This window comes from Ricinus communis, chromosome 10 (assembly GCF_019578655.1).
Source record: "Ricinus communis isolate WT05 ecotype wild-type chromosome 10, ASM1957865v1, whole genome shotgun sequence".
Taxonomy (NCBI): domain Eukaryota; kingdom Viridiplantae; phylum Streptophyta; class Magnoliopsida; order Malpighiales; family Euphorbiaceae; genus Ricinus; species Ricinus communis.
In genome coordinates, this window is record NC_063265.1 from 8,768,340 (window position 1) to 8,784,348 (window position 16,009).

The window sequence follows — 16,009 nt, forward strand, 5'->3', positions numbered from 1 at the left end:
TAAATGAATTCAATTTTTAGAAATTCTGATCGCACATGCAATTCAAAACTTTCAACAAATTTCAATAAAATTGATTTTACATACAATAAACTGAAAAGAAATTGTTCCTTTGCTAACAATTTAAACTAAAATAATCGACAATAGATTAATGATCCACATATAAAATAGAATAAACAAAGAGTCACTGGAATCTTCTATTTACTTCGTCAAAATTAAAAAAGAGAAAAGTCTTTATCTGGGCTAAATAAGTACGCAACTTGAATTCATTGGACCATCAATTCTTTCTTTGGCCTAAATAAGACAATTTAGCTCCCACTTCCCTTCATTGTCACCACTTAGAAGCCAATTAAGGGATAACCTTAATTTAGAAAAGAAAAGGAGAAAAAAGAAAAACGTCTTAAAAAGAAATGGCAGGGCAAGAGGAAGTGAAGGTGTTGGGAGGATGGTTCAGTCCATTTGCTTTCAGAGCAGAAGTGGCACTGAAGCTAAAGGGAATTTCTTATGAAGCTGTAGCGGAAAATTTGGCCAACAAAAGCCCTGAGCTTCTCAAATATAATCCTATTTACAAGAAAATCCCTGTTCTTGTTCACAACGGAAAACCCATTACTGAATCACTCATCATCATTGAATACATTGATGAAGTTTGGAAACACAACCCTGTTTTGCCTGAGGATCCTTATGAGAGGGCCATGGCACGCTTCTGGGCTTACTTTGTAGATAACAAGGTACATATTTATCTTTCTTTTCCTTCTTTTGTAGCTTATAATTATATACATGCAATATATGTATGTGGTTTAGATATATAACAAATTTTTAATCAAGTCGTTGTGAAATAGCTAATGGAAGCAGTGAGGAGAGTTATTAATACTACTGAAGAAGAGGCAAAGCAGAAGGAAGTGGAGAAAGCAAAAGAAGCTCTGCAGGTAATTGAAAAAGAGCTCAAGGCAAAAGGCAACAAGTTTTTTGGGGGTGACACAGTTGGATATGTTGATGTAGCCATGGGTTGGATCCCTAACTGGGTAGGAGCTATTGAGGCTGCTTTTAGTGTCAAAATTCATGATCCTGAAAATTTTCCTTTGCTTGATGAATGGATGCACAATTTTACACGGGTACCCATTATCCAAGAAGCTTTGCCTCAACAAGACAAGTTGATTGCATACTTTAAGCAACTTCTCACCTATAAATTAGCTTCAGCAGCTGGAAAATAAACATTGTTGTTTTTCTTTTCTTGTGTATCATGAGCATTGTTTTCTTTTGTTGGAGAAGAGTATTATGAGCTCAATAATAATAATAATTTTATTGTATAAAAAAAATAGTATTATGTAAATATAATGTTATTTGTATATTTTTTTATTTATTGTATAATTTATATCATACAGTAAAAAGTTAAAAAAAATAAAAAATGAGTTACATAATTTTATTAAAAATTTATTAAATTAGTTAAATTTTACATAATCAATTATTATTCAAATTAGAACTAACAAAATAAGAAAAAATGTTAAAGTTGTCTATGAATTCAACTAATAGTTTGGAAAGTAGAATAGTAGATCATATCAAATAATCAACTATTCATTATAGCAACTAATATTCTAATAAAATTTAATTATATTTTAAATACATTTAACCACCTTTGTCGCTAAATAAACAGTTGGTTGATTGAATTACGATTTTAAGTAAGTTAGAATCTAAATATTCTTAATTTATACAAATATTTACACTTCAACAAATAATATGAGCTCAAAAAATTTAATCTAATACAAAAGAGGGGTAAGAAAATAATTAATTTAGAAAAATATATAACAAAATGTGAAAACCTAAAAATAGCATATACATTATAATATGTTAAACTTCTTAAGTCAATATAAATATTAGGTTTAAACGAAACATGCATATTTCTTAACAATCTCAATTGTTATCCTAAAATAAATACATATGCTTTAAATCAACAAAGGAAAAAAGAAATTAATAGGATACTTAAATATAAAAGAAAGTCTTGTTTAATGATTGAACAAGCTAAGACCTTCAATTTAATTACCATTGATGAAATATAATTGATGATTTTAGAAAAGAAAAAAAAGATATAAAAAAATAAGAAAAGTCCTAATACCTATTTTAATTTTTAAGATATTTTAAAAAAATAAATTGTATTACTAGTTACAGGTTAGTAAATAAAAATAGAAAAATAAAATTCTATAAAATATTAATAGCCAATATTAGTTTTATATAATCTAATGGTAAATAGTTAATTACGACACCTAACTACAATACCTCGAAGGAATCCTATAATTCATCAAAATTATAAAAAGGCAATTTATAGTTAGATTTAAGTCAAATTGATATTTTTTTTAACGAGAACCGTGTTCATTTTGTTAGAAATTTTTTACCTAGGCTTGTTGTATATTCCAACCTATACACTAAACCGATAGATGACTAACATATATTAGTTGGTTTTAAATGATGAAATATGTATTATTTTCCTATTAATTGTGGTATATATACAAATCCTAAATAAGAATTTTCATTTTTTTATTAGAAATGTACATTTTTACCTTTAACATTTGGTATGAGAAGCGAATTAGCCATTAAACTATCTTTAAATGCAAATGAGCTCTTAAAGTGTTAAAAATATATAAATTAAAGCTTCTTGACATAATCGATCGGTTCAAGCACCATGAATTAACCTTTTTTTTTTTTTTGAAAAAATGTGCATTTCTGCCTCTAACATATACTGTGACAAGAAGATTATCCTTTAAACTATTTTTTGATGTAATTATGCTTTTAATTTTTGAAAAAATTATAATTTAAACCCTTGCTTATAACAGAAAAATTGACACTGATAGTTAAAGATGATTTAGCTATCGGTGGATCCTTAAAATATATTTAAATATTAAAAATATTCTCATATTTTCTTAATAAAAATAACACCTCTCTCTCTCTCTCTCTCTCTCTCCTCCTCCCCCTTCTTCCTTTTTAAGATGGTTTCCTACAACGTGCAAGAAACAAAACAAATTACACAAATGAAGCAAGAGATTCAAAATCAAAACCCGCAAAAGCACACAATATAAAATAGGCTTACGATAGCATAAGTCACAATCTATACTTTCTCAATACGAATTTCCAACGGAAACAAAAATCAAACCTAAAGAAAAAGAAATCCCTAGTGAGTAATACCACCGAACAAAAACCTATAAGGAGTAAGGTTCGAGATACCAAAGATGAAATATCACAATCGTGGACTTCAACACCATAATATTCCTTCGGGTCCAAACTTCACATCAAGATGAATAAAGGACAGTCATGAAAAGATCAGAATTGAAATTTGGAAAAGGAGAATTAGTAATATTTGTAAAACTAATAATTTTATTGTTGCATTCTTTGTACCAAAGCTTAGAAAGTTGAGATGGGTATTGATGAGGTGTGAGTATGGCTCTTGCCTATATCTGTGTGTTCCCATTTCCAATAGCAATGACATTCTATTTCTGTATAAACATTTCTTTCTTCATAGGTGAGAATGAGGTAATTGATGGGCAAGGATTTTTTTTGTATTGTTTTTATTTCTTTTCTGCATTTTTGTGTTCCTATTTCCAATAGCAATGAACTTTTTTTCGTTTTATTTCTTGGCTGTTCCAGGTCACAAAGGAAGAAGGAGCTGGTGGAGGAGGAGGAGAGAGAGAAAGTGAGAGAAGTGTTCTTTTTATTAAAGGAAAAGGAGAGAATTTTTTTAATATTTCAATATAAATTTTAATTAATTAATTAAAAGAATATGTCAGTTTAAGAACCCACCACTGACCACATCATCTCTGACTAACAGTGTTAACTTTTCTTTCATAGTTAAGTGCTTAAACTATAGCTTTTTCAAAGATTAAGAGTATAATTGTGCCTAAAAATAGTTTAAGAGCTAATCTACTCATCACAGCAAACATTAGGGGCAAAAATGCACCTTTTCCCCTTTTCTTTTCTCTTTTAAATAATCAAATTAAACCGATCCGTAGCACTGCTCCTATCTTTTACATGGTGCTTGTATTTCTCTTGGAAATTTGCTAAACTGCCTTGGAGGACCTCTATACATAGTGTGGTAAAATAAGAAGATTGTACATGGCAATTTATAATCATAATTGATACGATCGAATGTGCTATAACTTTTACTTGTCATCTTTCAACCAAAGGGGGTCCACACCTTCACGAGAAATTATTAGACCACCACACCATAAGGACTTTGAGTCTTGACCACAAGCATATCACCACATTTTTAACGGGCAATTTTGGTTCATCATTTTTGTTTGTCATGTCTCTTTCTTTCTCACTTTACCATGACCTCTGTTTCTATAAATTAGTACAACCTGAAGACAAAACATGCAATACATCTTTTTATGGGTAGCCAAGAAGTGATACTGTTAGGTTGTTGGTTTAGCCCATGTTCTCATAGAGTGCAATGGGCACTAAAACTGAAGGGAATCCACTACCAATTTATGGAAGAAGATATAAGCAAAAAGAGTCCTTTCCTCCTCAAGCACAACCCAGTCACCAAGAAGATTCCTGTGCTTATTCATGATGGCAAAGCCATTGTTGATTCACTTAGTATTATTGAGTATATTGATGAGACATGGAACCATGTCCCTATGTTATTGCCTCCAGATCCTTATGAGAAAGCCATGGCTCGCTTTTGGGCTGATTTCATAGAAGGAAAGGTACATTTCTAGCTCCTCTCTCTCTCTCTCTCTCTATATATATATATATATATATATATATATATATATATATATATATATATATATATATATATATATATATATAACTTATAACTTATAATTGTCGTGCATGTATGCATGATATGCTTTGGACTTCCTACATATCATTTCTATAAACGGCCCAAAATTAATGGATTAATCTTTTTGTTTTGTTAGTTGCATAAAGCTATAAGAAGAGCAAAGGTTTTCAAAGGAGAGAAAAAAGAGAAAGCAGTGAATCAAGCAAAAGAAGCTTTACAGCTTGATAAGTCACAAATAGTTATATTTATCGTGTTGAATTTCTGTCACGACCCCACCCGTGGGCCCGTGACCGGCACTAGGGAATGGGTAGGCTTAAGGCCACCGAAACCCGTAGTAAGCCTGACACTCACTGATTTAAACAAATCTCATCTCAAATTAATATTATTAAAACCACAAATTATCTTAATAGTTACACTTTACAAAATTACTTCGGTCTACCAGAAAAACTAGGCGAGACCCGAAGCTCAGAAAATTTACAACTGATACATCTACTAATTACTACTGCGGAGAATCTAAGATTTACCAATTTACATACCAAATCAAATACATCACCCGATGATGAAGGAGTCAGGTTACTGAATAAGAGTCGCAGGAGAACTAACATTCACGAATCTGAAAAACAGTAAAAATGAGACTGTCAGTCTCGAGAGTGAGTTAAAATCATATATTTATAACAGTTTCAAATATCTCAATGTCACCTTATTAAATTTTAAAATAATTAATAAATCACGCGAACCATACGTGTTATGTTAAAACATATGTGTCATGCCATGCTTAAACAAAATTTATTCCACATGCAACGGGACGGAGTACTTCAGTAGAACTCTAATCCCAACTCTAAAATCTCGATTATTTCAACACTTATGTCTCAACTAACCTCAACTCTATCATCTCAAACCTCTCATTCCAACAGATCGGGCGCCAGAGAGCAAAGCTCGACCAGGGACCTTAACTCTCAGCCTTAGCCTTTCGGCTCTCTTATCCAATAAGACTGGCGCCCAGAGAGCTTAGCTCGACCAGGGACCTTACCTCCAGTCTGGTCACTTAAATTTCCAAATAAGCCGGCGCCCAGAGAGCAATGCTCGACCAGGGACCTTTACTCCCAAGTAACCACACTCTACTAAGCCCAGAGAGCGATGCTCGACCAGGGCAGGTCCTAATCTTTCTTTCTCAAAATTTTTACCTCTTTACCCTTTTCCTATCTCTCTCATATTATATTGGAACACTCATCCAACTCCTATATTCTACTGCCGTCCCATCCTGAGTCATCATGCAATATTAAAATTGGTGATAAAGGAAAAACATATTTAAATAATAATTAAAAGCATCAAGAAAATAATGATAATAATTAAATGAAAAATTAAAATTGCAAATGAATAATCACAGTAGCAAATCAAATTTTATGCATGACACGTGCATAAGCGATATATGACTTTAACTCACAGAATTAGGCGACCTCCTAGCTCTGCTCCGGTGCCTCGGTTGGAGCGAGTCGAACAAACGGACAATCTAGTCACGGAAAACAATTTATCAAAACGCTGAAACAATCGATCTTTAATCTTAGGTCTAGACTCCTAGGACTGACTGTCTAAGAATCTCGACTCAAGAGAATTCTACCGAAAATCCGGTAGAACCTCCTCTACAACACGAATATTACCCCCCGTAAAAACGGGTCCAGGACCTGCCAGAAGAACACTTCCAATATCCAACAATTTAAACAACGGGAGTCGGGTCCCCAAACTTCACTATCTCCCGACTCCGCCACACAGCACAAAACACAAGGCAGGCAACTGACAGACAATTATTTTTGACTCACAATAACATCAAATACTCAATATAAACCATTAGACACAATTAAACCAAGAATTCCAAAATTAACGGACCAAAGATAATTACCGAGACGCTCGATCGCTCGGTCGACTCGCCTCCGACCGCCGGAGTCCGATTGACGATCCGAACACACCATCGGACTCACAACGACGCGCTGATGACGATCCCCGCTTCTGATTTTCCGATCTGACACTCGATCGTCCGGAGAGATTTGCGGACGATCACGACCGTCGATTTGCAAACGGAGCCCGATCGCCACCAAAGCGGTGCCATTTCGAAGCTTGAGATGAGGAGAGTCGGGATATGCCCTCCGATCGTCCATCCTCCGCCGGAGCTCGCCGGAAAAACCCAAAAACCTCGGCTGCCTCCACTTCGCCGGAACTCTCTCCTCCGGCCATTAAAACCGACGCCGCTGCCGCCAAAAGGAAGCTCTCCGGGAGTGATCGCCACCGAGATCGTAGGAAGCGGAATGGCCTTCAAAGGCCGCCACACGCGATTCCCTTGCCTCACGCCACATTCTCTCTCTCTCTCTACTTTCTCTCTCCCCGATTCCATTTGTTTCAATATCGACATTAGGCCCCGAACTTTTCCTTATTACAACTTGGTCCCTCAACTTTCTTAATTACTTACAATTTCATCCCGCAGAATTCCAATTTGACCCCCAAACTTCTTCTTAGCCTTTCAATTAAGCCCTTAACTATTTAATTTAGGCCAAAACCGAATTATTGAAAATACACAATTACAAAAATACCCCTGACCGACATATTTATTTACAAAAATACCAAGCTCACAAATTTCCATTAAAATCCCATAAAAATAACGTTATACTTTCAATCCTTATTCCAAAATAAATTTCCAATTTAGTCCTAACACACAATTAAATTAAATAATCAAATTCCAACTTAAAATTTAATACTACTAATCAATTATAATACCAATTTTTCCAAAATTCTTTTATTAAAACATCCTTTATAATTTCTTCCAAAATTTTTCAATATATAATTTTACTTATATAAATATGCATTTGGAAAAAAAAATTTGAATAACCAAAATATAATCATTTCTCAAATAATTTACTTGAATAATTTCTTAAAATTTCAAACTAATTGGGTATAGAAAATAACTCATTTATTTGATTAATATTAAATTTTTCATTAAATCATTTCAAATTAAACCCAATAATAATGAAGCTAAAATTAACTTAAATAAAAACTCATTATTAAATATATAAAAATTCCGGGTGTTACAATTTCCTTGCAATTTGGTTGAATAATGTACTTAATTATGGAAATTATGTTTATTCTGACTTAGGTGATGCAATATCAAGGATGGAGCAAAATCCAGCCTAAAGACATGTTTTAAGTCATCATTTATCAGAAACCAAGTCTTTTGGAGGAAGTGCAGAAATCTGCACAGAAGATCATTGTCGACAAGGCGTGACCACGCCTTACAGCCCATAAGCTCCATAGAAATCTGTGCAGAAGAATACTGTCAGCAAGGCGTGACCACGCCTTGCACCTCATGAGCTGCTAAAAGATGCTAAGGAGAGCTTCGAAATTTTCAGAGTTTTCATTGTGGTGGACCTATCCCTAGTTAATCTCCTATATTTTTGGAAGTGTTAGATTAATAGAACTTTCTTCCATGTATTTAGGGTTTTAATTTATTTAGATCACTTTTAATCTTATCATTTCTTGTAGGGATAAGATTAAATAGGAAGCTTATTTCTTTTTGATAAGGATTCTATTAGGGTTTAGGGTTTTACTTCCTATATAAGGACGGCTAGATACTTTGAGCAGAGGCATTCAGATTCAGATTCAAATTGATATTCATATTCTTATTTCTTCTTCTACTCTCTACAATTCTTGTGAATTCTTACTCCACCATGAGTGGCTAAGTTTTCTAGTTTCTAATTCAAGAGTGAATAAATTCAAATTGTGATTTTGTGAGGCTTTGAGCTTAACATAATTCTTCTTTAATTCAAGTATTCTTTATTTCTTGTTCTTATTATTTATGAATTATTGATATTGATTGAACTGACGACTCAACTTTGATATTGATTTTTCTATTGCTAAACTTTGAGTTTGTGATCCGTAATTGTCATGAACGATTGACACAAGTAGCAAGGAGTTGGCTCATGTGTGTGTGATTACGGCTTATTCGAATTACATAGCTTGCATGATAGGCTCTAGGGAAATAAAGGAACAAGGTTATTTCAATTGCAGTTATCTCAATTAAATTAATGTTGGTTTAGTCATTCTCATTATTCTTAATGCTATCATTAAGTTGATATGGAACGCTATCGTGCCCAGTTGACTAATGGTAAGTTTTGATTTGGATGTTGGGTTCGAGTCAATTATATTAGGAGAATTACACTTGTTGCGGCTTTTTTGAATAAGTAGACTAAGTACTTGAATATAAGAATTAATATTTTAGCCTATGATCATGATTACAATTGGATGGAATTAGCACTCTTGAATTGAAAATTTGTTAAGATTGATTTTTATTTACTATTCAGCCTTCATTATTTTTTGCTTATTTATAATTTTGATTCAAACATTCAAAAACCCCCCTTTTATTTTACTTTGAGAAGCTATCCACATTGGTTCCCTTGGGATTCGACCTGATTTCACTATTTCTACAAGTTAGTTTAGGAAAATCAGTAATTTATTTTGAAGGGCTTCGACAACCCGTTCAAATTTGGCGCCGTTGCCGGGGAGCCTATTTTAGTTTCTCATTGATTAATTTATTTGTTTATGACTCGTTCTTCTCAAGATATTGATTTGCAGTTTAATCCTGAAATTGAGAAGACGGCGCGCCAATTAAGAAAGGAGACTAAGCAAAGAAAAAATTATCTCATAGAGGAAATAGATATAGCTATTGGCGACGCATCTATTTTTCAAGAAGTTACAGAAAACATGGTGAACAGAACTCTCAAAGAGCTAGCTGCACCGGATTTAAATCAACAACCTTTATGCATTACATTTCCTAATATTGCAGTTGATTTTGAATTAAAATCTGGTTTAATTCACTTACTCCCTTCTTTTCGTGGATGTGCAGGTGAAGATCCTCATAAACACTTGAAAGAATTCCATATTGTATGCTCCGGAATGAAACTACATGGTGTGACCGAAGAGCAAATAAATCTTAGAGCTTTCCCCTTTTCTTTGAAGGATAAAACAAAGGATTGACTCTATTATCTACCTTCCGGTTCAATAACAACATGGAACGAGATGAAAAGATTGTTCCTCGACAAGTTTTTCCCTGCAACAAGAGCTGCCAACATCAGAAAAGAAATTTGTGGCATAACACAGTTCACTGGAGAAACGTTGTATGAATATTGAGAAAGGTTCAAGCAACTGTGTGCTAAATGCCCACATCATCAAATCTCTCCGCAACTCCTAATCCAATATTTCTATGAAGGATTATTGCCAATGGATAGGAGTATGATTGATGTAGCAAGTGGTGGAGCTTTGGTAGATAAAATGCCTGAAGAAGCCAAGCAATTAATTTCAAACATGGCCGAAAATTCTCAGCAATTTGGTACAAGGGCTGATTGAGCTACAAGGCGAATTAATGAGGTAAGTACTAAAAATCTTGAAAATCAAATTTTTGATTTAACTGCTTTGGTTCGTCAAATGGCTGTAAGGCAATTGCAAATGGCAAAAGTCTGTGGAATTTGTTCACTGCAAGGACATCCCACCGATATGTGTCCAACATTGCAACAAGACTCCATGCAAGAAGCTAATGCTCTAGGAGGATTTGCTGGTCAACCTCAAAGGAAGTATGACCCCTTTTCTAATCATTACAATCCTGGATGGAGAGATCACCCGAATTTGAGCTATGGGAACCAAGGAGGACAACAAAAGTATCCTTCCCAGAATTTCAATAGACAACCTTAAGCTTCAAATTCAGGTATGTCTTTGGAAGATATTGTTCAAAATCTTGCTAACAATGCTCTTCAATTTCAACAGGAAACAAGGTTAAGCATTCAGAGTTTAGGCAATCAAATTACTCAATCGGCTACGTCGGTTAGTAAATTGGAGGCTCAAAATTCTAGAAAACTACCTTCACAACCGTGAGATAAATCCAAAGGAGAATGTTAGTGCAATTTTTCTTAGAAATGGAAAGGAGATTCCTTCAGGGTTGATTCCACTTAAAAAAGGTGAACCAAGCAAGGAAAAAGAAGAAAAAGAAGCTTCCTCTAAAGCATCACGTGGGGTAAAATTCGATCCTCCTCTATCTCTTTCATCTCACACTCCATTACCTCGTTTTCCTAGCAGATTAGCTAAGCCAAAAGAAGATGAGCAAGAAAAGGAGATCCTTGATACATTTAGGAAGGTGGAGATAAATATCCCATTATTGGATGCTATCAAACAAATTCCTAAATATGCAAAGTTCTTGAAGGAATTATGCACAAACAAAAGAAGGATGAAGGAAAAGGAGAAAGTGGTAGTAAGTAAGAATGTGTCGGCCATCTTGCAAAAGAATATGCCCGAAAAATGCAAGGATCCAGGTATGTTTTCATTACCTTGTGTTATTGGTAATACAAAAATTGAGCGTGCCATGTTAGATTTAGGAGCTGCTTTGGTTCGTCAAATGGCTGTAAGGCAATTGCAAATGGCAAAAGTCTGTGGAATTTGTTCACTGCAAGGACATCCCACCGATATGTGTCCAACATTGCAACAAGACTCCATGCAAGAAGCTAATGCTCTAGGAGGATTTGCTGGTCAACCTCAAAGGAAGTATGACCCCTTTTCTAATCATTACAATCCTGGATGGAGAGATCACCCGAATTTGAGCTATGGGAACCAAGAAGGACAATAAAAGTATCCTTCCCAGAATTTCAATAGACAACCTTAAGCTTCAAATTCAGGTATGTCTTTGGAAGATATTATTCAAAATCTTGCTAACAATGCTCTTCAATTTCAACAGGAAACAAGGTTAAGCATTCAGAGTTTAGGCAATCAAATTACTCAACTGGCTACGTCGGTTAGTAAATTGGAGGCTCAAAATTCTAGAAAACTACCTTCACAACCAGAGATAAATCCAAAGGAGAATGTTAGTGCAATTTTTCTTAGAAATGGAAAGGAGATTCCTTCAGGGTTGATTCCACTTAAAAAAGGTGAACCAAGCAAGGAAAAAGAAGAAAAAGAAGCTTCCTCTAAAGCATCACGTGGGGTAAAATTCGATCCTCCTCTATCTCTTTCATCTCACACTCCATTACCTCGTTTTCCTAGCAGATTAGCTAAGCCAAAAGAAGATGAGCAAGAAAAGGAGATCCTTGATACATTTAGGAAGGTGGAGATAAATATCCCATTATTGGATGCTATCAAACAAATTCCTAAATATGCAAAGTTCTTGAAGGAATTATGCACAAACAAAAGAAGGATGAAGGAAAAGGAGAAAGTGGTAGTAAGTAAGAATGTGTCGGCCATCTTGCAAAAGAATATGCCCGAAAAATGCAAGGATCCATGTATGTTTTCATTACCTTGTGTTATTGGTAATACAAAAATTGAGCGTGCCATGTTAGATTTAGGAGCTTCCATTAATGTCATGCCATTTTCTATCTATCAAGAATTGAAACTAAATAACTTACAAAAGACTGGTGTAATGATTCAATTAGCTGATCATTCTTATATTCATCCCCTTGGAGTTGTTGAAGATGTTTTGGTGCAGGTTAATGAGCTCATATTTCCTGTCGACTTTTACATTTTGAAAATAGATGGTAATTCCTCATTAAAATTAGCTTCGATTTTATTAGGACGACCATTCATGAAAACTGCTAAGAAAAAGATTAATGTAGATGAGGGTACTCTCTCCGTAGAGTTTGATGGAGAGATTGTTAAATTTAATATTTTCGATGCAATGAAATATCCTAATAATTTACATTCTCTTTGCCATATTGATGTAATTAATCCAATTATGCAGGAAGTATTTGCAAAAGAAAATATTAGTAATGAGCAAGAATTAGATGCACAATCTAATTTAGAAGTGGAAATTAGAAGCTTGGATTCGGATAAAATTTTCAAACTGAATGGTCATAGATTAAAGATCTTCCATGAGGGTGAAATTGCTTTATGTTCCATTAGTTTTCCTTTGGATCACTTCACTTATTTGGATGACTCAAATATTTTATCATTCCGTCGAGCATAACGACGTTAAACAATTGCGCTATTGGGAGGCAACCCAAATACTTGCTTTATTTTTATTATTATTATTATTATTATTTTTCTTTCACTTTGTTTATTTTGTTTTTAGTTTTTAATTTCTTTTAAAAAAAAATTATTACAGAAGCTCGCTTCTTACAAGGCGTGACCAAGCCTTGTTCCAAGCTGTCTTCTGTTTTGTTTTGCAAAACTGCACAAAAAAAAAATTCAAAAAATTACAGAAGCCTGCTTCTTACAAGGCGTGACCACGCCTTGTTCCAATTTGTCTTCTGTTTTGTCTTGAAAAACTGTATCAAAAAATTACAGAAGCTCGCTTCTTACAAGGCGTGACCACGCCTTGTTCCAAGCTGTCTTCTGTTTTGTTTTGAAAAACTGCACCAAAAAATTACAAAAGCTCACTTCTTATAAGGCGTGACCACGCCTTACTTCAAACCACTTTTTTTTGTTCTTTTTGTTTTTTATTATTATTTTGTTTTTGTTTTTTCATTATTTTTATTTAATTTATTTAATTTTTTATTATTTAATTTAATTTAATTTAATTTATTTTTAATTTTTAATTTTTATTATTATTATTTATTTTTGTGCTTAAAAAAAAAGAGAGAAAAGAAAAGAGAACGTTTTATTTTGCCATAGCCACCAACGTATTATTTTCTTTTGCAGCAGCCATCACCAAAACTTTCTATTTTCACTGGGCGGTTCTACCTCCTTTCCCACTATCACCACTCACTATTCAGTCCGAATTACTTGCAAATCAGGGGAGTTTCATATCTCTTTTCATTTCTTTTGTGAGCCATTTTCTTTTTGATACATTGAGGACAATGTATAGTTTAGGTGTGGGGGAGGAATATGATAATTATATGATTTTCTTTTCTTTTTGAAAATATTTTTTTTATGCTTATAATTAGGTATGCTTTAATTCATATATGCTACTTTTTCTTTTCCAACCTTGAGTTTTATTTTGATAACCTGGAATACCATGTAAGTTAGAAATACATTTTTGGTTTGAATTTCAATACATGAAAGGGGATAAGCATGATTAGTGTTTCTTTAAAACTATCCGAAGGTATCTCATTAGTTTATTGATTGAAAAACGCACAAGACTTGATACAAATGTAAACATTCAAGTGAGCTTTTGAGCCAAAGAGCAGTTCATTATGTTTTGCTCTAATTATTTTTGATATTGAGTGTTATCAAACTAGTATGATTATTCTAGAACTTGCTTCTGAATTCATATTGAGACCACATTTTTTGGATTGATGCTTTAATATGATAAGGGCAATTAGGATTAACCTATTCTTAGACTCTTAAAATACCTACCGTGTTGATTTCCTTTTTAGTTAGCCACCTTGAGCCTATTTTCCATTTTCTTTGTTATTTTTAACACATGTTGTTTAACCCAAGACCTTTCGTTTGCTACCTCTATTTTTCTACCCTTGTCAAGGCAAAAAGGGAAGTGTTGCATGGTACAAATGAAACAACAACAAAAAAAAAAAAAGAGAGAGAAAGAAAAGAAAAAAATGGGGAAAGGAAGTTGATATTTATTCCTTTCATGAAAGAGGATAATTGGAGAAGTATTCATCAAATATATTGAATTATTACATGTTATTTCTCCAAGATTTTTAGTGCTAATATAAAATGTGGGAATAAATCTCAAAGTTTTTGTAATATGTTTCGCAGATGTGGCATAAGTTACCATGTAAGAATCTAATCTTTTTGTCTTAATTATGAAACATCTAAGCTCTTCCTTTATCACACCCTTTCCTAAGCCCCATTACAACCTTTGTAAAGTCCCTTTGATTTTTGCATCTAATTCATGTGTAGTGGTGGAGACTTGATTCATTAGCAAGCTTATGGTAATAACATGCTTTGTTTTGATTCCGAGAGTAAATGCACCCTAAACACTTTGAGAGTATTGAGTGAAACCATGTAAGGGTGTTAAGTCTCGTTGCTTTGATTTTGATGAATTATTAAGATGCTTTGTAACAAAATTTATCCTATGAATGCTAATCTCTTGATTGTCATTATTATTCAGCTCATTAATGTATGTTTAATTTATTTGGTATTTGAGGAGATTGAAAGAGATGAAAGGAAGGTTAAAAGGAGAATTGGTATGTTGAATTGAGGTATGCTTGAGGACAAGCATAAATTAAGTGTGGGGGAATTTGATAAGTCACAAATAGTTATATTTATCGTGTTGAATTTCCTTGCAATTTGGTTGAATAATGTACTTAATTATGGAAATTATGTTTATTCTGACTTAGGTGATGCAATATCAAGGATGGAGCAAAATCCAGCCTAAAGACATGTTTTAAGTCATCATTTATCAGAAACCAAGTTTTTTGGAGGAAGTGCAGAAATTTGCACAGAAGATCACTGTCGACAAGGCGTGACCACGCCTTGACCCCATAAGCTCATGATGCGAAGACCTCGCCAAGGCGTGACCACGTCTTGCACCCCATGAGCTGCTAAAAGATGCTAAGGAGAGTTTCGAAATTTTCAGAGTTTTCATTGTGGTGGACCTATCCCTAGTTAATCTCCTCTATTTTTGGAAGTGTTGGATTAATAGAACTTTCTTCCATGTATTTAGGGTTTTAATTTATTTAGATCACTTTTAATCTTATCCTTTCTTGTAGGGATAAGATTAAATAGGAAGCTTATTTCTTTTTGATAAGGATTCTATTAGGATTTAGGGTTTTACTTCCTATATAAGGACGGCTAGATACTTTGAGCAGAGGCATTCAGATTCAGATTCAAATTGATATTCATATTCTTATTTCTTCTTCTATTCTCTACAATTCTTGTGAATTCTTACTCCACCATGAGTGGCTAAGTTTTCTAGTTTCTAATTCAAGAGTGAATAAATTCAAATTGTGATTTTGTGAGGCTTTGAGCTTAATAGAATTCTTCTTTAATTCAAGTATTCTTTATTTCTTGTTCTTATTATTTATGAATTATTGATATTGATTGAACTGACGACTCAACTTTGATATTGATTTTTCTATTGCTAAACTTTGAGTTTGTGATCCGTAATTGTCATGAACGATTGACACAAGTAGCAAGGAGCTGGCTCATGTGTGTGTGATTACGGCTTATTCGAATTACATAGCTTGCATGATAGGCTCTAGGGAAATAAAGGAACAAAGTTATTTCAATTGCAGTTATCTCAATTAAATTAATGTTGGTTTAGTCATTTTCATTATTCTTAATGCTATCATTAAGTTGATATGGAACGCTATCGTGGCC

The 16,009-nt window shown here is 33.5% G+C and overlaps 2 protein-coding genes and 1 non-coding gene across 7 annotated transcripts; 2 read left to right on the forward strand and 1 right to left on the reverse strand.

Annotated features, from left to right (window-relative positions):
- The first annotated feature begins 298 nt into the window (after positions 1 to 298).
- On the forward strand, positions 299 to 1,332 carry LOC8284304 (probable glutathione S-transferase). Its single transcript, XM_002524000.4, has 2 exons — positions 299 to 725; positions 837 to 1,332. The coding sequence occupies exons 1-2, from the start codon at positions 408 to 410 to the stop codon at positions 1,206 to 1,208; spliced, it is 690 nt and encodes a 229-aa protein (XP_002524046.2). The 5' UTR covers positions 299 to 407; the 3' UTR covers positions 1,209 to 1,332.
- A 2,994-nt stretch (positions 1,333 to 4,326) lies between these two features.
- Positions 4,327 to 15,157, forward strand: LOC125371364 (probable glutathione S-transferase). Of its 5 annotated transcripts, none has more exons than XM_048380258.1 (2): positions 4,327 to 4,688; positions 7,911 to 8,509. In XM_048380258.1, exons 1-2 carry the CDS (start codon positions 4,371 to 4,373, stop codon positions 7,959 to 7,961), a joined length of 369 nt encoding a protein of 122 aa, XP_048236215.1. In that variant the 5' UTR covers positions 4,327 to 4,370; the 3' UTR covers positions 7,962 to 8,509. The 5 variants fall into 5 exon arrangements, with proteins under 5 accessions (XP_048236215.1, XP_048236216.1, XP_048236217.1 ...); XM_048380259.1 differs by lacking the exon at positions 7,911 to 8,509 and adding an exon at positions 15,028 to 15,157 and having other exon boundaries at positions 4,328 to 4,688; XM_048380260.1 differs by lacking the exon at positions 7,911 to 8,509 and adding an exon at positions 9,657 to 10,465 and having other exon boundaries at positions 4,332 to 4,688.
- Positions 9,878 to 9,984, reverse strand: LOC112535585. Its single transcript, XR_003079682.2, has one exon. It is a non-coding gene; the product is annotated as a small nucleolar RNA R71 (small nucleolar RNA).
- Positions 15,158 to 16,009: the final 852 nt, after the last annotated feature.

What these genes read in the sequence shown, in the direction of transcription:
- LOC8284304 (XM_002524000.4), top strand. Translation starts at nt 408, where the DNA reads ATGGCAGGGCAAGAGGAAGTGAAGGTGTTGGGAGGATGGTTCAGTCCA. An exon ending in CTTACTTTGTAGATAACAAG is followed by an intron (nt 726 to 836) that starts GTACATATTTAT and finishes GTTGTGAAATAG; the next exon opens with CTAATGGAAGCAGTGAGGAG.
- LOC125371364 (XM_048380256.1), top strand. Translation starts at nt 11,475, where the DNA reads ATGTCTTTGGAAGATATTATTCAAAATCTTGCTAACAATGCTCTTCAA. An exon ending in CGAAAAATGCAAGGATCCAT is followed by an intron (nt 12,073 to 13,426) that starts GTATGTTTTCAT and finishes TTTCTTTTGCAG; the next exon opens with CAGCCATCACCAAAACTTTC.